The sequence below is a fragment of the Artemia franciscana genome, unplaced genomic scaffold (assembly GCF_032884065.1).
Source record: "Artemia franciscana unplaced genomic scaffold, ASM3288406v1 PGA_scaffold_23, whole genome shotgun sequence".
Classification (NCBI taxonomy): domain Eukaryota; kingdom Metazoa; phylum Arthropoda; class Branchiopoda; order Anostraca; family Artemiidae; genus Artemia; species Artemia franciscana.
The window spans coordinates 2385975-2413680 of record NW_027062649.1 but is presented as its reverse complement, the minus strand read 5'-3'; the positions used below and the strand labels follow the sequence as shown (position 1 = coordinate 2413680).

General features: G+C 33.9%; 1 protein-coding gene across 1 annotated transcript in view; it reads left to right on the top strand.

Moving 5' to 3' along the window:
• The window catches only part of LOC136041461 (Ig-like and fibronectin type-III domain-containing protein 1), a 259166-nt gene that overhangs the window by 154698 nt on the left and 76762 nt on the right, over positions 1–27706 (top strand). Inside the window, exons 11-13 of the mRNA XM_065726145.1 lie at positions 78–210; positions 14709–14906; positions 22232–22372. Coding sequence (XP_065582217.1) covers positions 78–210; positions 14709–14906; positions 22232–22372 — 472 coding nt within the window. The remainder of the gene's footprint in view (positions 1–77; positions 211–14708; positions 14907–22231; positions 22373–27706) is intronic.

Sequence of the window (27706 nt, the reverse complement as noted above, 5' to 3'; positions counted from 1 at the left end):
TTAACATTCTTTAAAATTTAAAATGAAATGTGAGAAATAAGTTACTGTTCTCTTTTTATCCACCTATTTATGTTCAGGTGTATTCAATATATGGATGATTTGAGCAATTGTGTTTTGCAAGGCTTCGGTGTACTACCCAGTGAGCCAAGAAATCTGGAAGTTTCAAATATAAGCCCCAACTTTGCCATCTTTCACTGGAACTTACCGAAGGTAAGACCAAGTTTTATAATGAAACACTACTGAAAGTTTAAAGTGTATATAATAGAACCTGATATCTCCAGCAAATTGTTTATGAGAAAACTGAATATAGGGTTTGCAATATAAAAACTTTCAATGTGTGAAAACTGCTGGAAAGACCTTTTGCACCACGTGACTTAAAAGGGGATTCAAATTACGTTAAAAAATCCAAAGGGTATGGTAAAGTGATTAGATAAGATTTTCTTTGATATTTACTAAGATCATTATTAATAAATTTTTAATGATCTTTATTTGAATTGTATTAAGATTGTTTTAATAAAATTTATTTATATAAGCACATAAAATAGGTTTAATTTTCCGAACAGAGTGCCCAGAGCTCATAGGGCCTAGGATGAATTAAATCTGAATGAAATGAAATACCTTCTGAATGAAATGAATAGCACTATTACCAGAAAAAAATGAAACAAAAATTAACAAGTACAAGTATATTATTGGCATTTTACAATCAAAATGAAAAATAATCTTTACATATCACCATATTAGAAACATATCAACTTGTTATTATCAGGTTATGCTTATTAGTATAATCTGTTGAACACAACAGCTTATTAGAAACATATCAACCTTTTAAAATCAGGCTGTACTTATTAGAATAATTGGGTATGTTTAAAAGTACTAAATGAAAAAAACAAGTTTTTTAACTGAAAGTAAGGAGCGACATTAAAACTTAAAACGAGCAGAAACTACTGCGTATACTAAAGTGGCTTTTCCTTCCTCAACGCCCCGCTCTTTACGCTAAAGTTTGACTCTTTCTCTCAACTTTAATTTTCAAAACAGTAAAAAACTTTAGTGTAAATAGCGGGGTGTTTAGGAGGGAAAAGCCCCTTTAATATACGAAGTAAGTTCTTCTCATTTTATTTTTAATGTCGCCCCTTACTTTCAGTTAAAAAACTTGTTTTGTTCATTTAATTTCTGAACGTTTTTTAATTAATATATTTTTTTATTTTGACTGTCCGCACATGAATAATTAAAACGAAATTTCATATTAATTTTTTTAGCTAAATGGCTTTCTCTTAGTTTTTATCGGAATAGTTTGATAAAAAAGGAGGGAGGCCTAGTTGCCCTCCAATCTTTTGGTTACTTAAAAAGGCAACTAGAACTTTTAATTTTATACGAACGTTTTTATTCGTGGAAAATAGACGTAACTTGCGAATTAACTTCCATAACGAACTTCTGTATTTGTATATTTTTATTATGTATATGAGGGGGTTTTCCACCTCGTTAATACCTCGCTCTTTACACTAAAGCTTAAATTTTGTCCCAATTCTTTAAGAATGACCCCTAAATCCCAAAGGCCGTAGAATAAGTAGTTGGAATTACTAAAAATACTTTAGCGTAAAGGGCGAGGTATTTAGGAGGACATGAAAACACAAGTGTAATAATTTCTGTTCGTTTTAAGTTTTAATGTCGCTCTTTACTTTCAGTTTAAAAAACTTTCCATATTTATTTTTGAATTGTTTTATTTTTGTTTTAAACAGTGCTAGAATATCCTGCACTCTCTTCGAGGAAATTATCTTCTCCCATGACATTTTCCTCCATGGAAAGATCCTCCCACGTAACTCCCTCCCCTCAACCCCCCTCTCGACCAAAAAAATCCCTCTGAAAACGTCTGTACACTTCCCAATAACTAGTATTATACCTAAACACTGATCAAATTTTTTAACTTGCAGACCCTCCCCCTTGGACATTGAGGGAGTAAGTCGTCACTTGAGACATTGTTATTAGGTTTTTGACTATGCTGAACAAAATGGCTATCTCACAGTTTTGACCCGTTGCCTTTGGGAAAAAATGAACGTGGGAAGGGGCCTAGGTGCCCTCAAATTTTTTTGGCCACTCAAAAAGGGCACTAGAACTTTTAATTTTCGTTATAATAAGCCATCTCGTGACATTCTAGCACCGCTGGGTCGGTACGATCACCCCTGGGAAAAAAAGAAAACAAATAAGCACGCACCCGTGATCGATCTTCTGGCAAAAAACACGAAATTTCACATTTTTGTAGATAGGAGTTTGAAACTTCTACAGTAGGGTTCTCTGATGCCCTGAATCTGATGATGCGATTTTCGTTAAGATTCTATGACTTTTAGGGGGTGTTTTACCCTTTTTTCCAAAATAAGGCAAATTTTCTCAGGCTCTTAACTTTTGATGAGTAAGACTAAATTTGATTAAACTTATATATTTAAAACTATCATAAAAATCCAATTCTTTTGGTGTATCAATTTGTACCAAAATTCGTTTTTTAAAGTTTCGTTTACTATTGAGCCCGGTCGCTCCTTACTACAGTTCGTTACCACCAACTGTTTGATATCTTAGTATGTCTTATAATGAGAGAACTGAAAACAAATGAATTTGATAACATACCATATGGAATTGTTTCATCTGATATGGAACTGATAATATATCACATCAGCATATTAGAAACATTATGTTTGCTATTATGCTTGCTAAGCGTACGTAGCTTCTTGTCTAGGGGGGCGAGCAGCCGATTCTGTGATGAAGGATGGGCGGCGGAGCTGAAGCTATATTAGAAGTTCACAAAACCCTTACATTACCAGTAAGTTCTATCATACCTATGAAATCTTTATGAATAAGTAATCATCAAAAATTATAAATCATCAATAAAATTCAGCATTAATATTCTTGGATTAGAGCTAAAAATTTCCAAGACATTATGTATAATTGCTTCTTGTTTCACTTTTATTTAGTTTATTTTCAGTTTTTATCCAGCTGTTTATTTCCAGTATTTTTCAAGGATCTACCTTTTAACTATTTTTTTAGCCATTTATCTTTTTTCAACTACTGTTTTAACCATCAGTTTTTTCAACCATCTGCTTTTTCAGCCATATCTAGCATAAATTTGAAATTCTAGGGGGTTCAGATGCCCCCTGCCCCCCCTCCAAATTCCCATGATATATTTCAAACATATTAACCTATTAGGAACCGAAGTATGCTTTTTAGAATAACTAGGTTTGCTTAATAGTATTTCTTTATATGTCTTATGCTGAGGGAACTGAAAACAAATGAATCCTTGGTTTAGTAATGTTAAAATTGTTCTGAGAACTGCTCGTCATACTGATGGTTGCTGACAGAACTGGATTCATTCCAGTTTTTATCCATATTCATTCCATTCATTCCATATTTTAATTTAATATAGTAAGATCTTAATTTGAAAGGATAAAGTTTATTTGGTACCAACTAAGAACTTTTAGAAGGAGACAGATTACGATTGCTTTTATTGAAGATAGAATAAATGAGGGCTGGGGAAAACTCAAGTTCGGTAGTTCTACTTCAAGTTCTTTTCAAGTCTTCTAATTAAGCTGTAAAAAAGACTTGGATCCTTTGACATATTAAATAATAAAAACAAGTTTTTTAACTGAAAGTAAGGAGCGACATTAAAACTTAAAACGAACAGAAATTACTCCGTATATGAAAGGGACTTTTCCTCCAAGTCGAAACTTTGATAGGAAGAAGCGTTGTGTTTTCACAACAATGAGCACAAATAGACTGAACAACATTTTTGAATTTATGATATTAAAGTAGTTCAATTAAAGAATCCTGAAACAGGATCTCTCGCAAAAATCCTTATTTTAACTAAAATTCAGACTCTACAATAAGCAGGAGGATCTTAACTTGATCAAACAGTTAGTGGTAACGAACTATAGTAAGGAGCGATCCGGCTCAATAGTAAACGAAACTCTAAATAACGGAATTTTGATACTAAAAGATCCATCAAAAGAATCGGATTTTTGTGCTGATTTTAAATATATAAGTTTTATCAAATTTTGTCTTACTCATCAAAGGTTAAGAGTCTGAGAAAATTTCCCTTATTTTGGAAAATAGGGGGAAACACCCCCTAAAAGTCATACAATCACAGTTTTTTACTGTATAATAAACTAGAATTGAGAGAAAGAGTCAAACTTGAGCGTAAAGAGCGGGGCGTTGAGAAGGGAACATCCCCTTTCATACACGGAGTAATTTCTGTTCATTTTAAGTTTTAATGTCGCTCCTTACATTCAGTTAAAAAAAAAACTAGTTTTTTTTTATTTAATCGCGAAAGGAAACAATGAAAGATAACACTTTGTTGCAAGAATAGATTAAATGATTTCATGCTATATCCCAGAGGTTATGATAGACTGTTTATCTTAAATTTCCCTAGGCTATGAAGAAAGACATTTAAACCTTCCGATGCCAGTTTGTTGTCATTGATGTGAGCCTTTCGTAATACTCGTAGAGTTTTTTTAGCAAGATTGACTCCTTTGTTTGATTCAGAATCTACAACAGCGAGTAAACGCTTTTTAGCAGGTCCCTCTCTGTTCAAGTAGCTCGCAGTCCATCTTAGGAAACCATCAGGGAACCCTTGAAACCATCCACTCAGATATAAAAATCAAGATATATAAAAAATTTCTTTTGGTTGCATCAAAGATGTGTCAGTTTTTTACTGTATAATAAACTAGAATTGAGAGAAAGAGTCAAACTTGAGCGTAAAGAGCGGGGCGTTGAGAAGGGAACATCCCCTTTCATACACGGAGTAATTTCTGTTCATTTTAAGTTTTAATGTCGCTCCTTACATTCAGTTAAAAAAAAAACTAGTTTTTTTTTATTTAATCGCGAAAGGAAACAATGAAAGATAACACTTTGTTGCAAGAATAGATTAAATGATTTCATGCTATATCCCAGAGGTTATGATAGACTGTTTATCTTAAATTTCCCTAGGCTATGAAGAAAGACATTTAAATGTAGCAAAACTGAGGTAGCAAACACACCAGTGTCAAAACGCAACCTCAATCATTTTCTTTTTTTGCATTTGAAAAGATGAAGAAAGTAGCTTTGTATTTATTTTTGAAGCAGTTATATAAGTGTGTGTCTAAATTATTTTTTTGAGCTGGTTGTAAGAGGGTGGTGTCACCTTCTTACAACCTCAATCATTTTCTTTTTTTGCATTTGAAAAGATGAAGAAAGTAGCTTTGTATTTATTTTTGAAGCAGTTATATAAGTGTGTGTCTAAATTATTTTTTTGAGCTGGTTGTAAGAGGGTGGTGTCACCTTCTTACAACCTCAATCATTTTCTTTTTTTGCATTTGAAAAGATGAAGAAAGTAGCTTTGTATTTATTTTTGAAGCAGTTATATAAGTGTGTGTCTAAATTATTTTTTTGAGCTGGTTGTAAGAGGGTGGTGTCACCTTCTTACAACCTCAATCATTTTCTTTTTTTGCATTTGAAAAGATGAAGAAAGTAGCTTTGTATTTATTTTTGAAGCAGTTATATAAGTGTGTGTCTAAATTATTTTTTTGAGCTGGTTGTAAGAGGGTGGTGTCACCTTCTTACAACCTCAATCATTTTCTTTTTTTGCATTTGAAAAGATGAAGAAAGTAGCTTTGTATTTATTTTTGAAGCAGTTATATAAGTGTGTGTCTAAATTATTTTTTTGAGCTGGTTGTAAGAGGGTGGTGTCACCTTCCTTTTTTTGTGGATCTTTGGAGTCGGATATTTTCTGATTGAGTTAATAAATGGTGATAAAGTGTGTTAGGTCGCTCTTTCCTTTTCATTGTTTCTTTTTTTATTTTCTTATGTTTGTTCCATCTAGCCGACTGGCGGGGTTTATTCTCTTGGTTTTTGATTGTTGTATATATAATATTAAGAAAACCAAGTTGAAGGAACAACAAAACATGCAGAAAAAAGCAAAATGGCATTCAGTAAATACGAATCACCCCTAATTGTAGCACCCTTATCGAAAGATTTGTTTCAGTATAATCTCATATGTGTCTTAAATTAAAAGTGGTGAAAAAACTGACCATCATAATATACATAGCTTATTCTCTGCGTCTCCTAGAACAGACATTCCAAAACGTATAAGGACTAGTTCCTTAGTTTGGGGGGAAATCCTGTTCAAAGCAATATAAATCTAGTGTAAATAGGGTGTGATGGTTGTCAGAACCACAACCCTTAACATTTTAAGGTAAACTCTTGCAAGTTTGAAGCTTAAATATCACTGTTTTCCTTTGAAAATGTTTGGTTTTCTGCTGTCTGATGCTGTACTATTCTCATGATTACTGTTCTCTTACTATTTGAAAATAGTGAATTGGATGTACATCCAACGCAGAAATGCGCACTCTGGAGACAGTGAATGCCTTCAAACGTTAAGTTACGTTCATTTAACTGTTTAATTAATATTTACTGAAAGAGCAAAATTTTTATACAGTTTAGGTATATTAGTGACTTAATTGTATATGATATTGTATCTGTCCTTGGTTAGTGAGTCACTGCTAACCAAGGAGAGATTTTTGTTTGGGCTCTTAGCTGATCACCTAACTACATCTTTCAAACGCCTAACTGACATCTTTCTATCCTAAAATCTCAATTATTTAAACAAATCTTACAATTTCGGATAGTATCGTCAATTTCTCTTATTAAGTATAATTGACGTTGCAAGGTAAACAGCGTCGAATTGTAACCTAAGCCAAAGCAATATCTTAAGTTTAATTGCTTTTCATGTGAAAAATTAATTGCAAATATTTGGTAAAGGCAATTTTCTTGCTAAAATAAGCACCAGCCAATGATTTTGGGCAAATCCTAGGTGCTGGTTATTTTCTAAAGGGTATGGAGTTGGCACCTTGCTGAATCTACCGTGCTCAAGCTCTCCAGATCATCAACCAAAATGTGCAGGTCAACTATTGTACTACCAGAACTTAGTAAAAGATTTTATTGGTCTTTTACAAAATATTGAGCCTCCTCCAAACAACATCGTTTCCTTGGGTCCATTTTCACTAGAATTGCAATTGAACTAATGTTGTTCTCACATCCTCGTGAAAATACCATCTGTTCAAATTAAACATCGATTTCTTCATCCAGGTTAACATGATTTCAAGACATAGTTGAACTAAAGCTTTTCTGCATGAGAATGAAGCACAAGCATGAGAATGAAGCAAAAGCAAATTTTTGTTGAACAGAACCAACGCCAAAATATAGGCTCAAAGGAGGAATGACTTCCATCTGTTTCTCATCCTCGTAAAAATAGCCCCTTTAACTTGTCGCTATTGCTTTAATCAGCACCTCGAACTGATTGGTTTTATTATGAGATCGATTTATTAATTCTAATTTAATGAATTTTTTCAGTCAAATCAAGATGAATGCATACCATACGTCATAATACCTACACGCATTCACAACCATTTTAGACTAAGAACCTTATGCCGAATATCAATAATAAGTAATTATTTAAAATAAAGAGTATTGGCCAAGCATACTTGCACATATAGTGATGAGTATGGGAACAAACGCACCAGATTCGTGTGAAAGACCTTATTCCCTGGAATTGTTTTCGAAAGAAAAATGCTTCTTAAACTTTTTTTTCTTCAGGAACTATTTTTGAAAATCAGGATATGTTGGCCTTCAAGAATTTTTTATGCCTTTTTTTAACTCCTAAATTCGTGGCGCTCGCTACCATTAATTTCTGATTTGCCGCTAGTCTTTTATCGAGGTTATAACATACTAAATTTCATCTTTGTGGTGTTTCTAAAAAGGTTGTTGAAAGATGACACCTACTGGTACTTCCCAAGGTTTACCTTCTCACCTATTATTCAGGTGATCTTAGACACTTCTGCTGATTCAGTAGACCGTTTTATCTGATAGCCTGCTCAAATTATTCGCTGTTAACCAATACACTATTTTTTACGACTTTCGGGCTCTAACTTGGCTCTCTTTTTGGAAACCTTTCTAATAAAATGATAACAGACTCCTGAAGACTTTTATGATTTTCTTTTGGAACAAATATTGCTTTCTAAGTAGTATTTTACTGCGCTTACGTATTCCGGGTCTATCATTATTATTTATTCATTCTCTTCGGTAATACCTTTGGTGCTTTGTCTCATATCACATTCAAAGCATGCTATGGGGAAATCCAAAGTTTGAAAAGAAACTTGTTGGATTACGAGAAGACTATAGACTTGAATATTCAAAATGAGATAGTTGTCTATTTATGACTTTGAAATGCCAGAGAACGAAAGAGGGGAGTTGTTGATTTTCTAAAAGAATTTTCTTTTCTCCAAAGATTTGTTTTTATTTATTGTATAATTGTGGACAAGCTTGACAGGTGGACGTTTGGAACATTTCCCTAAATTTCTTTGAGGTTGAAAGTAAGATCAAGATTTATGTCTAGGTTAGTGTCCAACAGTATGGGAGGGGAAGCAAAACAAAACAAAATACACAAAAATAGACGATAAAATTGCAAATGCAAGGCATTTCATAGGGATAGAAAAAAACTTGAGATTTAGAATGGGAGCTTCACACAATAAAATCCCTACCCCTTTTCAACATCTGTTTGAGTTGTGGAAGCAACAATTTCTTAGTATTATCGTCTCAGTCTTTGGAACAAAATGTTTACTAGATATATAGGGTAGTTAGCGCACAAAAGAGGTCACAAATGCACAGGGATAGCATTGCTTATATGATAAAAATCTACCAATGATCCGGAAGACCCCCCAAATGTATTATACTCCATTTGACTGCTTTGCGACCTTGAAGGATAATCAAGGATTCAATCGAAACTTATTACTATTCTCTAAGTGTAAACTTCTGCTGCCTAATTTAGAACTGATTTAAAATTAAAAATAAACCAAAACGTATCCCATATTTGTGCTATTGAGAAAGTTAACCTAAAAGTTTTCCAGTTGAATTAGGGTAACCATTAGTAATCGAAAGGGTCCTTCTAGTAAAGTGTAGATATGAAGCGATGCCCTTCGAAAGGTCGAGGAAGACGTGCTAAATTCTTCCCAAAGGAATTTCCCAAGGTCTTAGGTACTCTGTTGTTTGACCTTGTATCGATAGATGCAAGATATTTTACAAAGACATTGATTCTTATCCAGGTTTCTTTGATAAATTTTACAAATATTAATGTATATAATTCCCAATCATTTTCTTATCTTTAAGGGATTATAAAGTATAGAAAGACAGAAAAATTGCCTTTTTTAGTGATTTTTAACCAATTTCAGCGGATTTTTACGCTGAAATATGTTTTTGTTAGTTGTGAAAAATGAGCGTACGCTATTTTTTTCATTTCCAGCAATTTTCTTTTTCCCCTCCTTTCCCTCCTCCCCGTGATTGATAAAACTTCTTTTCTTTTACACCTAAATTTCTGAAATTATTAAAACTATGTACACATCTATTTCTACAGGAGGTATAGTGAGTATCAAGTAGTTAGGGAGGACGCAGTGAGGGAGGACGTAGTGAGGGAGAATCTGACAAGGGGACTAGATTATCTCTATAGGTTTTGCTTAAGGTCTTAGGAACTCTTTTGTTTGACCTTGTATTAAAGAATAAGCTGCAATCCTCCCCACTTTCTAGGGCTATAATGAGCGATAAGATAATTATGCCAAGTTACACCTAGGGTAGAAATCGCTTTCTAGACACTCTTTGATATTTTAAAGAAAGTAGCTGTACCAGGTGAATCAAACTCAGGAATTAGGTCAGATATCAGAGCCTGAAAATTCCTGAAAGTTTCAGTCATCGAGCACAAATACTTTCCTTAAAAATTTTTCTAAAGGAAATTCTTCAAGGAAATTCATTGGAAAGCGATCGTTTACTGTAGTTAAGCCTAATTTTTGGTACCCATATAAATTACTATGTATTCAATAATAATTAGCGTGGCAAATATGATTCGGTCCCACTTTCTATTGCTGCACTTGAAGCACCGTGGACACCAAAATAGAAGCACTTTTGCCCCATGAGACCATCTTGGGGAGAAGAGGTCATCGTTAGAATAAAGCTTGCCATCAAAGTCTTCTACCCGGGAAACAAATCGAAGGGCTTGGATCCCCTGGTGAAAAGGTTATAAATTTGTTGGAAGATACCAAGCATATAGCATGTCAAGAAGCTTGATTCGCAACAGTGCTCAACGATAATGTTCGTTCTGTGGGCTAGGTATCTGAGGTATCCAATACCTCTTCCTAACTTCTTGGAAATGTGAGCCTGTGTTTCCTCAAAGCATCCGCTTATGTTATTTGCAATCATAGCATTGAACTGCCAGTTTGTCGTCATTGATGTGAGTCTTCCGTAATACTCGTAGAATTTCTTCAGCAAGATCTACTCCTCTCTTTGATTCAGAATCTACAACAGCGAATAAATGCTCTTTAGCAGCTCCCTCTCTGTCCTAGCAGCTCGCAGTCCCATCTTAGGAAACCATCTATTCATGCATAAGAATCCACGATGCTAAAAATTTTCTTTTGGTTGTATCAAAAATGTGAAGCTATAGCAGTATCACTATTTCGTCAGTGTTGCCAATTTGAACTGTGGAAATAGATAAGCAAAACTAATTAGCTAAAATTGACAACGCTTTTGCATATGTATTTATATATATATATATATATATATATATATATATATATATATATATATATATATATATATATATATATATATATATATATATATATATATATATATTATATATATAAGTTGTCTGTGTGTGTGTGTGTCGAGTGACATCATGTTTGTGTGTCGACTGACGTCATGTTTGTCGACTGACGTCATTATAAGGATTGAGCTGTATGCGTTATGAAGTTGTTTGTCGATTGACGTCATGTTTGTCAACTGATGAAATTACATACCGGGACACAAATGACGACCGGGACACAGGGAATATAAATGACGACCGGGAACCTCAAAGAGTAATTACAGACTGGGACACACGGACACAAATCACGACCGGGACACAGGGAATAAAAATGACGACCGGGAAACAGGGACACAACTACAACGGGGACGCCGGGGGCACAGGAGGGATATATAAATGACGACCGGGACACAGGGATTGTTCGAATAGAAATTACAGACCGGGACACCGGGACACAAATGACGACCGGGACACCGGGACACAGGGAATATAAATGACGACCGGGGCACTCAAAGAGAAATTACAAACTGGGACACCGGGACACAAATGACGACCGGAACAAAGGGAATATAAATGACGACCGGGACACAGGGACACATCATTAGAATAATGAGGTATAGATCTGAATACGGATTGTTTTTCCCATGGACAATTATATGTTGCATGTTCAAGAGTCCGTAAACCTGACAATCTATTTATATGCACAGACAATGCGACAGCGAAGAATGTTGTATATTCGCATGTTTTACGTAGTTAAAAACACACACACACACACACATATATATATATATATATATATATTCACAGGTGGGACACAGGGACACAACTACAATGGCGCGTAACTAATATGGCGCGTAACGACTTACGCGCGCGGGGGGGCTTGGGGGGCGCGAAGCGCCACCCCAACAGCTAGTATATATATAAAAATATGTTGTCTGTGTGTCTGTCGAGTGATGTCACTGTCCGCATATGACGTCTGAATTATTTCATCACATTCCGATTCAAAAACGAATGTATTCCGATACAAATACAAATACAGTAGCTCAGTTGGTAAAGCGTTATGTTCCAGGTTCTAGGTCCGAGAGGTTCCAGGTTCGAACCTTGGCTTTAGCATTAATACAAAAGAAGAAAAAAAAATAAAAAATATATAAAAATCTTAGTAGTCAAGAAGCGTCGTTAATCCGATACAAATACAAATACAGTAGCTCAGTTGGTAAAGCGTTATGTTCCAGGTTCTAGGTCCGAGAGGTTCCAGGTTCGAACCTTGGCTTTAGCATTAATACAAAAGAAGAAAAAAATACTAAAAATATATAAAAATAAGTAGTCTATGTGTCTGTCGAGTAACGTCACTGTCCGCATATGACGTCTGAATTATTTCATCACATACCAATTCAAAAACGAATGTATTCAAGCCGAAGTAGCTCAGTTATATAACTACCTGTGTTGGCGCAGTGGGTTTGACCTTAGCGTGGTAATAAGAGACCCAGAGATCGAACCATGCTGCAGGAATGCACTACAGGGCCGACGCAGGGACCTTAGTAGTCAAGAAGCTTCGTTAATCCGATACAAATACAAATACAGTAGCTCAGTTGGTAAAGCGTTATGTTCCAGGTTCTAGGTCCGAGAGGTTCCAGGTTCGAACCTTGGCTTTAGCATTAATACAAAAGAAGAAAAAAACTAAAAAATATATAAAAATCTTAGTAGTCAAGAAGCGTCGTTAATCCGATACAAATACAAATACAGTAGCTCAGTTGGTAAAGCGTTATGTTCCAGGTTCTAGGTCCGAGAGGTTCCAGGTTCGAACCTCTGCTTTAGCATTAATACAAAAGAAGAAAAAAAAACTAAAAAGAAAAAAAACTAAAAAACACGTAAAAACTACTAAAGAAACTAAAAAAGCTAAAAAACTAAAAAAAACTAAAAAAAGGTAAAAAACTAAAAACTAAAAAAGAAAAAAAAACTAAAAAAAAACTAAAAAAAGGGTAAAAACAGCAAAAAACTAAAAAGAAAAAAAACTAAAAACTAATAAAAAAAAACTAAAAACTGAAAAAGAAAAAAAAACTAAAAAAAGGGAAAAAACTGAAAAATAAAGGAGAAAAAGATAACTAAAAAAATTAAAAATAAAAAAAACTAAAATAGGTAAAAACTACAAAAAAAACTCAAAAGAAAAAAGAGAAAAACTAAAAAGCTAAAAAATAGGTGAAAACCAAAAAAAAACTAAAAAGAAAAAAGGAAAAAAACAAAAAATTTATTTCATCATATACCAATTCAAAAACAAATGTATATACAGACCGGGACACAGGGAATATAAATGACGACCGGGACACTCAAAGAGAAATTACAGACTGGGACACCGGGACACAAATGACGACTGGGACGTGTGTGTCGACTGACGTCATGTTTGTGTGTCGACTGACGTCATGTTTGTCGACTATAAATGACGACTGGGACACAGGGACACAACTACAACGGGGACGCCGGGAGGCACAGGGGGATATATAAATGACGATGGGGACACAGGGAATGTTTGATTAGCAATCACCATCAACAAAGCTCAAGGGCAATCATTAGAATAATGAGGTATGGATCTGAATACGGATTGTTTTTCCCATGGACAATTATATGTTGCATGTTGAAGAGTCGGTAAACCTGACAATCTATATGTACAGACAATGGGACAGCGAAGAATGTTGTATATTCGCAAGTTTTACGTAGTTAAAAACATATATATATATATATATATATATATGTATATATATATATATATATATATATATATATATATATATATATATATATATATATATCACTGGTGGGACACAGGGACACAACTACAATGGCGCGTCACCTTCGAGGGAAAGCTAAACCTTCTTATGCTATTTGATGCCATATGTTTTTTAGTGCTGGCGGATTTTTCACTTTTTTTTTTTTTCTTTTTTGACGCCCGCTACTGCCAGAAGTTGCATGCTGCAATGAACAAGATGGATGTTTCGGCAGTAGAAACTTCCACGCCATTTGAGTTTGAAGGTATAAGGGAGGTTTATAGTCAGGAAAACAGGTACATCTGATAGAAAAACTCATGTACAATGACTTATGTACATGTACAAACTCATTAGCAAATGTTCCTTACAAGCGAGTACCGTATAGCCTCACATTTGTCGAATGAGCGGAAAGGATGAGGATCTGAGACACTTTTTGTATATTTATATATTTTTGTCTGGATGACCCACGTTTATGCATTTTCGGTGTGAATAAGTGGAATTTTTTTGTTTCGATATTCAATGAATAAGACAATTTTAGGGGTGGGTTACAATTCAGAGAATACTTTCCATGCTACGATTGAGCTAAATATTATTCTCACCAAAAAAGGGGAAAACTATTCCGTTTACATATTTTTCTCTATTTTCTGCTTCTATTTTAGCCATGACATTTTGTTTAATTTAAACATGTCCAAATGTATCGCTTTTTTTTATAGGTTCTTGAGGACACTGTGACACAGAAAAAAAATAACTTTTTGGTTTCAGAAAATACCTCTTCAAAAATAAGGCCAAAGCACAGCTTTGTCGGGTTTAGAAAATGATGAGCTGAAAACTTCACTTGGACAGTTTTTGAACATGATAGTTCAAATTATATCTTTTTATTTTGGTCCACCGTATATTTACTGCGTTAAAGTAGACGGCTACCCTTCCGCTTTTGGAAGTTTATCCAAAAACTCGTTTTTCTTTTTTTTCTTTTTTTAGTATAGATTACTACGTAGCTCCCACTTCTATTACTAGGCTCGTAGCTCCCACTTCTATTTAAGATTCCCGAAACCATACAGGTTTTTTTTACACACAAAATGAACAAATTTCATTAAAATGGTTCATAAATGAAGTTTCTTTAAGCTTGCCCCTTTTCTTTAGAAAATTCTAGCCCCCCCCCCAATAAAAAAAGAAAAGATATCTTTTTTTTTTCACCAAAAAAGGGAAAAAAATTTGGTTCGCAGATCTTTCTTTATTTTGTACTTCTATGTTTGACCTGACATTTTGTTTGGTTTAAACAAGGGCATATATATATCGATTTCTTATAGGTTCTTGGGGACACTGTGACATCCTATAATCTTTACTTCAGACAGCTTCAAGCTGGTAAGCCAACCTACAAGGCAATACCTCATGTTCACGATCCTTTCATCCTTGAAAATCTTGAAAGTGGTAGAGAATATGAAGTTTATGTGCGAGCAGTGAACGATCATGGAGTTAGTGATCCATCCTCTCGGATTTTATTCAAGGTAAGTCTCGTCCTGGCCGTATTATCAAAATTACGCATGACTGGAGCCCCAATTATGAGTGGCTTTCATAATTTCTCTGACCATCCTTCCTGACTATAGGTATTTCACCGTACTACCGATAATTATTTCACTAACTATCTTAAAATTAATGCTGCAACCCAATGATGAAGGAAATGATGCTCATTATTTTGTTTAAAATAAAAGTAAAATAGACATTAAATTAAGTAAACAAAGGTAGAGAATTACAAACTACAAAGGTAAATTTGTAATGCTTTAATTCCAATCATAATGAGGTTCTACTAACACTGGGAATTAGCTAGCGATAATTTTAGCCCATCTTTTTTTACAAGAATTTGTGCCAATCAGAAAATTCTATACAAAATCTGATTGGCTCAAATTAGCACAAACTATTTCTCGGTAGAAGTAAAATGTCATTGTAAGGCGTCTTTAATCTGCAACGATTCGGTTTCCAGTATCACAGATGAATGGCTTACCAGACATACATCTGACAAATTTTTGAATATTTTTGTCCTATATTGGGACCCTCAAGTCAACAGCTGAAGCTACTTAAGTGACCAACTTCTTTACAAGAATTTGAGCCAATCAGAAAATTCTATAAAAAATCTGATTGGCTCAAATAAGCACAGACCATATCTTGGTAAAAGTAAAATCTCATAGGCTACTTAATTGACCAACTTCAGTTACTACAAAAAAGAGCTGGCAAAAAAATTCTGTATGACTCTTTCACCGGCTATAAGTTGGTATTACCCATCTTACAACTACCATCATTTCGCAAGCATTGCTTTAAATTGTGCTTCAAATTTGGTCACGACTAGTGACAAAAAGTAAATACAAGATTATAAATAATAAAAACTTACCCAATAAATACTGCATCCAAAAAGTATTTCACAAACTTATTTGCACCCTATTATGCGTTAGAGTTTAATAACAACAATAATAATATAAATTTATTGCCCACTAAAAGCAGAAACAACAATGTTGAGTACAAAAAAACTCAAGAGAAAAGAAAGTAAAAACAGCACAATAATAGCTTTCAATACTATAAGCAATAAAATTAATCAACCAGCCTCATGAAGGAAGAAATGCACTGGAAGGATGGAAAGAATAAGTGTTACTCTAGTTTTTTTTTTTTTTTTTTTTTTTTTTTTTTTTTTTTTTTTTTTTTTTTTTTTTTTTTTTCTAGTGCTTTTTAGCTGGAATTAAAACCTAACTTCGGCAGCGTGTATCATAAAATTGTTTCCATTCTTAGTGTAAAATATATATTTTTAGTGTAAGAAATACTGTTTGAAATATATAATATGATGTTTGCACCTCTTATGTCGTTTATCGTTCCATTTTCGAAGATCATTAGAAAAAGGATGATAATCGTTGGTAAAAGTATTTTTGTGTATATATTATCAGTTTTTTTAATTTTTTTAAGAGCCTGCGCGATAAAAGGCAGAAAAAGAAAAATAAAATAATGGCCTACATTCTGTTTCGAACACCGAAAAATAAATATTTGTTCACTTTCCCCAACACAAAATTCAAAGACTACACCCCCCCCCCCCAAAAAAAAAAAAAAAATACTGAAAATTTCAATTCAGTCCTACGGTGAAAATGGTCTGACGTCTTTCGCATTACTGTCTCACCTACCCCCTCCCCCAGCCACCTACAGGAAATTGACGGTTACCGAAAGGTCATATTTGGTCCCCCCCTAGATTTGGGGCAAAACAGGGTATACCTACTGAAATAGTATATAAAATTCATCACAGTTTTAATAAAACCTAGTGATAGTGTAATGACGCATAGTCTCTTGACCTCAACCTTCCGATGCCCATCATACAAAATTATGCATATCTTTTCACGATTCAAGAATATTGACAGGAGCATTGAATGGAGAGGGAGCATCCCCCCTCCAAGATTCTTGGTCCACTGGAATTTCATTTTTTTTTTGTATTTCCTTTCAATATAGCCTTTGTTGGTATTCTAATTGAAATAAAAAATGAAGAAACTTAACCTCCCTTCCCTTCAGATTTTGGAAAATAACAATCTTGCTACCTATATATATATATATATATATATATATATATATATATATATATATATATATATATATATATATATATAGATGCCCCACTCAACTGTCTTGCTTATAATAGTATAAGATATATTGCTGAAAAATGGCTATTACTAGCCCATATGAGCCGAGTTTGCACATTAGAGTCAATATACACAGCAAAAGGGAAAAATAAAAAAATAACAGAGCTGGTCTAAAAATATTATCAAATTTTAAAACCGTTGTCAAGAATGTCAAAAAGAAACAAAAATCGCAGAATTGAAAAGGAATCAGCCAAATAAAAGCACATGGATAATCTAGTCTTGTGACTAAAAAATACAAGGTACAATTGAGGCAAAAAAATGCTTGTGAACAAGCAGTTTTGTCATTATATCATTCCCCTCCTCAGAGGGTTTATCCCCTCCTCAACGCCCCGCTCTTTACACTAAAGTTTTTTACTGTTTTAAAAAGTAGAGTTAAGAGAAAGAGTCAAACTTTAGCGTAAAGAGAAAGGCGTTGAGGAGGAGAAGCCCCTTTCATATACGGAGTAATTTCTGTTCGTTTTAAGTTTTAATGTCGCTCCTTACTTTCAGTTAAAAATAACTTGTTTATTTTATTTAATATACATATGGAATGACCGCTCACCATGGTCATTCCATATTACAAGTCTTGCATCAGACCCATTCCCGAGCATGGATGCCCGCTGTATGCTGGTGCACCGAAAACGTTGTTGGTACCATTCCAGTTATTCAGAACAAGGCTAATAAGGAGGTTCAGTCGTTACTCCCGACTCTCTCCAGTCCGTTAGTGAGAAGTTTGATTTAGCGTCGATGGCTGTTTTCTACAAGTATACAAATTCACCTCATTCCCTGTAGCTTTCTGGTTTGCTCCACCAATTGTACATCCGACAAGACAGACATGATGGTTCACAGGTCCGTGATCTCGAGGCTGGCAAGCCGAAAACAGAGTATTTGAAGAGGGGCTTTATTTGACATTGTACTTCAATCTGGAACGATTTTCCTAGGAAAGTTATCCTTAAAAGTTTCCCTGTTGACTCTTTCAAAAGAGGATTCAACATCTTTTAAAACCTCGATAAAAGACTAGCGGCAAATCAGCGATTTAATCATACCTGGCGACGTGAATTTAGAAAAAAATATACGACTTATTAATAGTAAGATGTCATCGCCACCTTCCTCAAAAGTAATGTTTAGTTAAAGGAAAAAAAACTGTTTTTCTTAGTAACACTGAGATCTGTATTGTGAGTGTTGTGTTACTAAGAATTTTGTAATCTATTTAACATGAGTACTTCTTAAGAGGTGCTATCATTGTTCTGTTAAAAGTGGTATAGGTATATATCTTATGTTTTCTTTTTTTAAAGCATCAACGTTTATATTACGTTTTAATTAAAAATAACGTTTTTTTTAAATTCATAGTAATACATGTCGAATTCAACTATGACAGTAAATGCCTGTAAAGTGCAAAAACAGTTCCCCCCTTTTTTAAAGAACGTGTTAGCCCTTAAATCTGGATCCATATTGATACCCGGTGAAAAAAAAAGGAGACAAACCACGAATACCAATTTAATATACTAATCTAAAAAAATACTAATCTACCTAATCTAAAAAGGCGATTTTCCTTGTTTTTTTTTTTAAGATGCGGTGACTCAAGACCTCTAGTTGAGGGTTTTCAACCATTGTGGTTCCTTTGATATGATTTTCATTTCGATCTCCCGCCATTTTTGACAAATTTCAAGCTCGTTCTCAAAATTTTGGAAAATCTGTTTTTGGAGTAACTTTTAACTCTTAATAACTTCTTAAAATTTAAAGCCATTGTTTATTTTTCTTCTTTTTTTTCTTGATGTTTTAATGTCAACTTCATCTTTCCTGTTTCTCTACTATCTTGGTTTCTACTTATTTCTATTATTATTATAATTACTACCAGTCTTCTTTTCTTTTTACACTATTCTCGTTCATCTTTATTTCATATGTGTTGCTTGATTTAGGGTATTATTTATGGTTCTTTTAGTGCTTTATTATTGTGTTGTATGGCCCATAACAAGCAAAGCTTCTTGGACCAAATAACATTTTTACTTTTGTATTAGTGTTTTAGCATTAATAAAATGATTGATAGATTGATTGAGTAATCTTTCGCTATTAACATAAGTCTATTTAATAGTTAACATTCTAGAACCAAATTTGAAAGAACTATTTCTTCACTGCACTTTTTTTTCAAAAGAGTTTCAAAATTTCAGTTACTATGGTTGCTCTATGGCTTGCTCTGTAGTTACTATGGCTTGCTCTTTAATAGGTAACAGCTACTGCTGCAACCATTGTTAAAAACCTTAATGTAGGCTGATACATGTAGCAATTTTCACATCTAGCAGCCCCCTCTTGGCAGTTCTTTCAACACAATTTTTCCTGTCGATCCTTAAGATTTATTAGGATCCTTACTTAGGATATATTAGAAAAATAACATTTTTACTTTTGTATTAGTGTATTAGCATTAATAAAATGATTGATAGATTGATTGAGTAATCTTTCGCTATTAACATAAGTCTATTTAATAGTTAATATTCTAGAACCAAATTTGAAAGAACTTTTTCTTCACTGCACGTTTTTTTCGAAAGAGTTTCAAAATTTCAGTTACTATGGTTACTCTATGGCTTGCTCTGTAGTTACTATGGCTTGCTCTTTAATAGATAACAGCTACTGCTGCAACCATTGTTAAAAACCTTAATGTAGGCTGATACATGTAGCAATTTTCACATCTAGCAGCCCCCTGTTGGCAGTTCTTTCAACACAATTTTTCCTGTCGATCCTTACTTAGGATTTATTAGGATCCTTACTTAGGATATATTAGAAAAATAACATTTTTACTTTTGTATTAGTGTATTAGCATTAATAAAATGATTGATAGATTGATTGAGTAATCTTTCGCTATTAACATAAGTCTATTTAATAGTTAATATTCTAGAACCAAATTTGAAAGAACTTTTTCTTCACTGCACGTTTTTTTCAAAAGAGTTTCAAAATTTCAGTTACTATGGTTGCTCTATGGCTTGCTCTGTAGTTACTATGGCTTGCTCTTTAATAGGTAACAGCTACTGTTGCAACCATTGTTAAAAACCTTAATGTAGGCTGATACATGTAGCAATTTTCACATCTAGCAGCCCCCTCGTGGCAGTTCTTTCAACACAATTTTTCCTGTCGATCAATTACCTTACTTAGGGAATAGCCACTTTAGTAGCTTCTCTTTTTCCCAATTCACTTTATGGCTATTTTTCTTAACAAATCAAGAAACGGGAAAAAGTAAATAATTCACTGGTTCTAATGGTTAAAGCCTATGCTTATACATCCCCATTAATCTCTTTAATTAATGTGGCAATTTAGCACTGCATGTGAAAAAACGTGAGTAGAAAAAAGTATTGGTTGGAAATAAAAGAACAAATTAAGCAGAAAGTTTCTGTCTATCCAATAAGCTCGAATCAACAACATGACTACCCGGGAAGTGCTAAAATTAGATGAGACAAAAATAGAGTAAAATTTGTTTAAGAGGATGGTAAACAATGAATGAAGTAATAATGAACACGAAAGGTAGAAAAAATCGAATCATGGTTGGAATCTTTGAGTATGATATATATCAAGCGAATTGTCTACCTCTAAATAATAGAAAAAAAGTATCTGGAAGAAAAAGGGTTGCTTGAGACGCGGATTGCTCATGCCCCAGATGTAATTTGGGAGTTGAGGATGTGGCTCACATTCTAGGAGGGTACCAACAGCTTTATCATTTAAGAAATGCTTTTTAATAGGATGATACCCTTGAAATCCTGGAGATCTTGCAGACAAATTCAAAAAAGGTAATCTTTCCGGTTTGTAAATGTGGCAGTGAATGAACGTTAATTTTTTATGTTTTTTTTTAGAGAGAGGAGAGAATATTGATATTTATGCAATTGTATGGGTTCTTTACTATTTAATGGTCTGTTTTATGGCCTAGCTTGGCTTATATAACAATAAATAATAAGCTTACCTTTATCTGGCCAAAAGAATTGACAATTCAACTAATCAAATGACTTAGATATTCAACATCATTTGTTGGGAATCACTCTAATTCTGGTTGAAACAGCTGAATGTAATTCATTTATGGATTACTGCTTCTACTGCCAACACTTCACCCGTAGTGCTAAGCTGTCTGAGGCCAACAAACAGCTCTGCACCCTTTTCTTACACCCCAATCAGTTCCGTGTCTCACTCCTTAGTTCCTCGTATGATTTTCATTTCTCTTTTAAGCTTTCTGATGACATATCCCCGCAACATTTGAGGACGTCCTGTTTTTCCTTTAGACCTAAATGAATTCTTCAAAAGCCCGGGTTTTGGCAACCCTTTATCCCTGAAATGCGACCTAAAAATATAAGATCTCTGACTATAATCCAGAAATTGGGATTGACACCCATTTTTTTTACAGCTATTTGTTTAATATACAGTCATTTAAACAAGTACCTGAAACTGTACCTAACCGTTTCCTTTGTTCAATATTTAGCATAACTTCCTCGCCCTCTTGAAATGCCAAGTTTCAGAGCCATATTCAACTAACTTTGTTTCCTAGGCATCTAGTATCCTAATCTCACTTTGAAGACATATTTTTCTATTCACCCAAATTCATCTAATCTGCACAGAAGTACCCTGTGCCTTTGCTTGTCTACTTTTTATATTTTCACTGTCTCCACCGCCCTTACTTACATAACTAACTAGGTAGTATAAGTTGATAATAAGGTTAGGTAATCACCTTAGTTGATACAAGTTGATACAAAGGTAATAATCTAGGTAAGGTAATATTAACTAGACAAGGGAAGCTATCCACTCAGTCGATCATCTTGCTATTCAAATCAAATCTTCTTATTTATTTCTAACTGTAATAACTTACTGTTGTTAATATTTTTTTCCAAAATTATTGTCCCTGAACTCTTAAAATCTTCAAAAATTTATTCATTTTGCCACGTGCTTATCTATTCTTGCTTTTTTTTTCTTGGTTTTTATTATTTAAAGTTATATTTTATTCTTCGAGTTTGTTTTTAGTTTTACTTAGTGTTGCATTGGCCTACTTTTTGCAATAAACCTTATCTAGGAAATTCATCTGCACCATTTATCCATTCATTTGATACCACTTTCTATCATATGCTGCCTAATTCTTATAATTCCTTGGTACTCGCTTTTGATCAGCATTTACTATTTGCTAGAGATTTTATAATAAATTTGTTTCAATTTATTTTTAGACAGAAAAAGAAAGCGTGCTAGAAATAGAAGAAGAGGAGGATAATAGTGGATATAATGTAACGTCGTGTTGCGTTCAAATAAACGTGAATCCTGTTTGTCTACCGCTTTGTAGCTATAGTGCAAAAATGAGTGACCTAAAAGTAAGTCTTTTTCCGTCAAGAGTGAGCATTGCCTAGTTCAGCGAACGTGTTTTTTCTGGTAAATTTCTATTAGTTTCACTTGATCTAGCTATAGTTCTGGCCAATATCTTATTGCGGGTTGGATGAATGTTTTTCAAACCTGCGGTGTGTTGCTAGCTTTTTTGAGATTAATTAATTAGAGGATTTACAAGTTACAACCCTCTATGTTATGAATCACACAAATTGATTTAATTCAAAATAGTTGTTAATATGTAAATTAGTTAAAATTCATGTTTCCTGTTTTTTTTATGTGATTAAAATCCCTAAAATCTGGAATCAGAAAGAGAAAAGAAATCATAAACATTGTTTATTATCTTTTTAAGTATTCTGAGTAACATCAAACAGTTCGTGGTAACGAACTGTAGTAAGGAGCGACCCGGCTCAATAGTAACCAAAACTCTAAAAATTGGAATTTTGATACCAATAGCTACATCAAAAGAATCGCATTTTAATGCTGGTTTTAAATATATAAGTTTCATCAAGTTTAGTCTTACCCATCAAAAGTTACGAGCCTGAGAAAATTTGCGTTATTTTAGAAAATAGGGGGAAACGCCCCCTAAAAGTCATAGAATCTTAACGAACACACCATCGAAATCACATAAGGAAATCACACCATCAGATTCAGCGTATCAGAGAACCCTACTGTAGAAGTTTCGAGCTCCTATCTACAAAAATGTGGAATTTTGCATTTTTTGCCAGAAGGCAGATCACGGATGCGTGTTTATTTGTTTTTTTGTTTTTTTGTTTTTTTGTTTTTTCTTTTTCCCAGGGGTGATCGTATCGACCCAGTTGTCCTAGAATGTTGCAAGAGGGCTCATTCTAACGGAAATGAAAAGTTCTAGTGCCCTTTTTATGTGACCAAAAACATTGGAGGGCACCTAGGCCCCCTCCCACGCTAATTATTTTCCCAAAGTCAACGGATCAAAATTCTGAGATAGCCATTTTATTCAGCGTAGTCGAAAAACCTTATAACTATGTCTTTGGGGACGACTTACTCCCCCACAGTCCCCGTGGGAGGGGCAACAAGTTACAAACTTTGACCTGTGCTTACATATAGTAATGGTTATTGGCAAGTATACAGGCGTTTTCAGGAGGATTTTTTTGGTTTGGGGGAGGGGTTGAGAAGAGGGGGATATGCTGGGGGAACTTTCCTTAGAGAATTTGTAATGGGAGAAGAAAATTTCCGTGAAGGGAGAGCAGGATATAGGCTACTAGCATTATTTAAAAAAAAAATAAAAAATAAAAGTGAAAAAGCTTTTTCAGCTGGAAGTAAGGAACAGCAATAAAACTTAAAACAAACAGAAATTATTACCCATATGAGGGGCTCACCTCCTTCTAATACCTCGCTCTTTACGCTAAAGTATTTTCAGTAATTTCAACTACTTATTCTACGGCTTTTGTGATTCAGGGGGTCATTCTTAATGAATTGGGATAAAATTTAAGCTTTAGTGTAAAGAGCGAGGTACTGACGATGGGATGAATCCCCTCATATATGTAATAAAAACATGAGAATACAGAAGTTCTTTACGTAAGCTAATTTATAAGTTACGTAAATCTTTTACCAATAAAAAGATTCGTAAAAAATTAAAAGTTCTAGTTGCCTTTTTAATTAACCAAAAAATCGAAGGGCAACTAGGTTTCGTCCCCCGCTCTTTTTTTCTCAAAATCATTCGATCAAAATTATGAGAAAGCCATTAAGCCAAAAAAAAATATGCAAATTTCGTTTTGATTATTCCTCTGCAGAGAGCCAAAATCAAAACATGCATTGATTCAAAAACGTTCAGAAATTAAATAAAAAAAAACAAGTTTTTTTTAACTGAAAGTAAGGAGCGACATTAAAACTTAAAACGCACAGAAATTACTTCGTATATGAAAGAGGCTGCTTCCTCATCAACGCCCCGCTCTTTACGCTAAAGTTTTTTACTGTTTTAAAAAGAAGAATTGAGAGAAAGAGTCAAACTTTAGCGTAAAGAGCGGGGCGTTGATGAGGAAGCAGCCTCTTTCATATACGAAGTAATTTCTGTGCGTTTTAAGTTTTAATGTCGCTCCTTACTTTCAGTTAAAAAAAACTTGTTTTTTTTATTTAATCAAATATAAAAAGAGAGACTAGTTTCCAATAATCCAATGGAAAAAAAGAACTAAGCTTAAATTTCAATTGTTTTTATCTTTGACGCATTTTCGTAATTCGACAATGTTGCTTTTTCAAACCTTAGATAGGTTGTAAAATTTACTGTGTTAAATTTAAAACCATTAAATAGAATAAAAAATTAAATCCGGTCTTATTGGTTCTCTGGTCAGAAATTTTAAGCTATGAAAATACTAGAAAGTTTAAGTCAGATTTTTTTTTTTTTTAACACGCTCTATATTTATTTGCGATTTTACCGTGTCAAGTTAAAGAATTTAATCTAATAAATACAATATATGGTAATCTATTAGCCTAGTTCCTATTAAAAGAAAAAATTTCAACCAATTGTTCGATTTAGTTTGTTCACATTTAGGCGAACTATACTATGGTGAATTAATAAAATCAAAATTGATTGTATAAAATACTGATTAATTTTATGACAATATTTCCCCTTTCAGCTGAATTCAATTCAACCACTAGGTAACAAACAAAATCTAAGCGAGGGGTTGTCTAGACCCAGACCTCAAAGTATCCTAAACTTTTAATTTGTTATGGAATTTCTGTTAAATTTGTCAGTAAATATTAAGATTACTATTTTTGTTATTGTAGGCTAACTTAAAAAACTCTGGTGTGTCCCAACACAAAGACATCACCTCCACACTAGTCTAGCCGATGGGGTTTTGGTGCCGCTTTGGGTATGGTAATTGGAGATAGGGCTTACCTTTCTTTTTGCAATCTCTTTGTAAAGGAACCTTTCTTGCCGTCTGTCATACTAATTATCCCTAAAGCCAGCTTCAGATCGGCCTCGCCAGGCTGCTCTAGATGGAATATTCACTCCCATCTCCTGTCAGCTGTTAGTAGCAAGCTTCACTTGATAATCAGAACCAGCAGTAGCAAGAGACCTTATGACTCCCACATCCGATTACTTCCTCAAAAGACATTTCTTGTGCCAGAGTCATCGCTTCAGATATCCAAATGGGCAGCCATTGATTGGCTTTACCAGTCGAGCTTAGTTCGACAGCCATCACTGTTTTCAATATAACCAATGTCAGTAGAGTATTCCACAAAGTATCATTTCTTGTGGTCTTACACTGGTCAGGACCAGAGTTGCCGCCCGGTAAGAAAAAATCACTAGATTTTAGTGATTTTTTGGTTGAGTTCGTGATTTTCTTCAATAATCTAGCGATTTAAGAGGTGACTCAGTGATTTTTTGTTTAGACAAAATAAAAATGAAAAGAAATAGTAATAAATCACTAGGAGTTGCAATCCTGGTCAGGACGGCAAGTGGCTGGACGGAGACTGAAATCAACAGGAGCAGACATGCCTCTATTCAAGCCTACTGTGCTAAGAGGCACCGTGAGAAAGCTGTCACCAATACCCTCTAAATAATACTTTTAATACTCTAATAATGCTATAATAAGTATTATTATTTTAATACTTCAATAATACTCTAAATATACTTTTCTGTCAAATATTTGAGTACAAATCACTAAAAGCTTAAGTGAAAATACTCTATTCACTCTTTGGGCCTAACAACTTTTTCAGAGTTGTTATTGTTTGGAAATTTTACTACTTATTTTTAGTTTTAATAACTACAGGAATTATTTATTTCTCTTACCAAAATCATCATACCAGTCGATAAAAATAAAAAACTGAAGCAAATTCAAATACTCTCTCTTTAGGACTGCCAAGTATTGATCGAGCTATAACCCTTTGCCAGTTTCACCAAATCTCTATTAGCCGTCTTGAGTTTATATTAATGTTTTTGGCTTATTCTTAGCCAATTTTTCATCCACAGTTCTTTTTTGTTTTATTTGGCCGTTGCTTCCACGAAAAAAAATGCAAAACTGCATATGAGGTGCAAATCGAAAATTAAATTCCTGATTTTTCCAATTTTTCAAAATATATGGGGAATGCTACTTAACCAACTTGAACGATCAGATTTGATTTTCATTGCCCTTAATGCTTTAAATAAAAATTAGCTACAATAAACCATGGATATTAATTTACCCACGTCAATTCACTGAAACTCTAAATTGACACAACACTGAAGTTTCAAACAAACTGAAGTTTTTAGAACACGCCACATGGGTCATTTATTATTCCGATGATAATTGCTTATTACTCAAGTTTGATGTGATAAGCCATTCTAACCATTGACAAATGACTCCCAAAATCGCTAAGCTTGACGCCAAAGTTCTTTTTACACCCTTCAAAAGTGGATTCCTCCAAACTAATACATGTCAAGCCTGTCAAAGCCTAAGATGTATTATCCAGCGAATCGGGGATAACAGCTTTATATATGGAAGAAAGAATGTGTCATTTAACATGTTCTCTAGGAGCCAATTTGTCTCCTCCATGTTTCATTCTGACTTATCTTGGTTGTTAGCTTTGTCTTATCTGTTGTTGAGAATAGTTTTCTCTGTCTTTCCCTTTTTAGTAAATGTTTTCTATCAAGGAATCCTTTGTTTCAGTAGAAGGGGATATGTTGGAGTTGAAGAATACTTTGTGCTTAGGTTTAAAATTTATATGGTTTAGATGGTTTAAGGTTGTATATAAGTTCAAGTTTCGGTTGGGTTCATCAGCCTGCGAAATTGACCCTTTGTGCACTAGTGTGGTAAATGCAGTTAAAAACCGAATTCATCCCCTCCCACCGCTTATCAACGTTTATGCTGTTGTTAAATTTGTCCATATACCTTAAAATTTAGATAAGGCTTAAATTACTGTTACGGTTGGTACGGCCATCTTATTTTGACTCTTGGCCTGATTTACACATTGACGGTGGTTTTGATTTAAAATCAAATAGTTGCTGGCATCAAGTCATGGCTAATGAAACAGTTCGTGGTAACGAACTGTAGTAAGGGGCGACCCGGCTCAATTGTAACCGAAACTCTAAAACGGAATTTTGATACCAATCGTTACATCAAAAGAATCGCATTTTAATGCTGATTTTAAATTTTTAATTTTTATCAATAATTTTACCCATCAAAAGTTACGAGCCTGAGAAAATTTGCCTTATTTTAGAAAATAGGGGAAAATACCCCTTAGAAGTCATAAAATCTTTACGAAAATCTCACCATCAGATTCAGTGTATCAGAGAACCCTGCAGTAGAAGTTTCTAGATCCTTTCTACAAAAATTTGGAATTTTGCATTATTTGCCACGTGACAG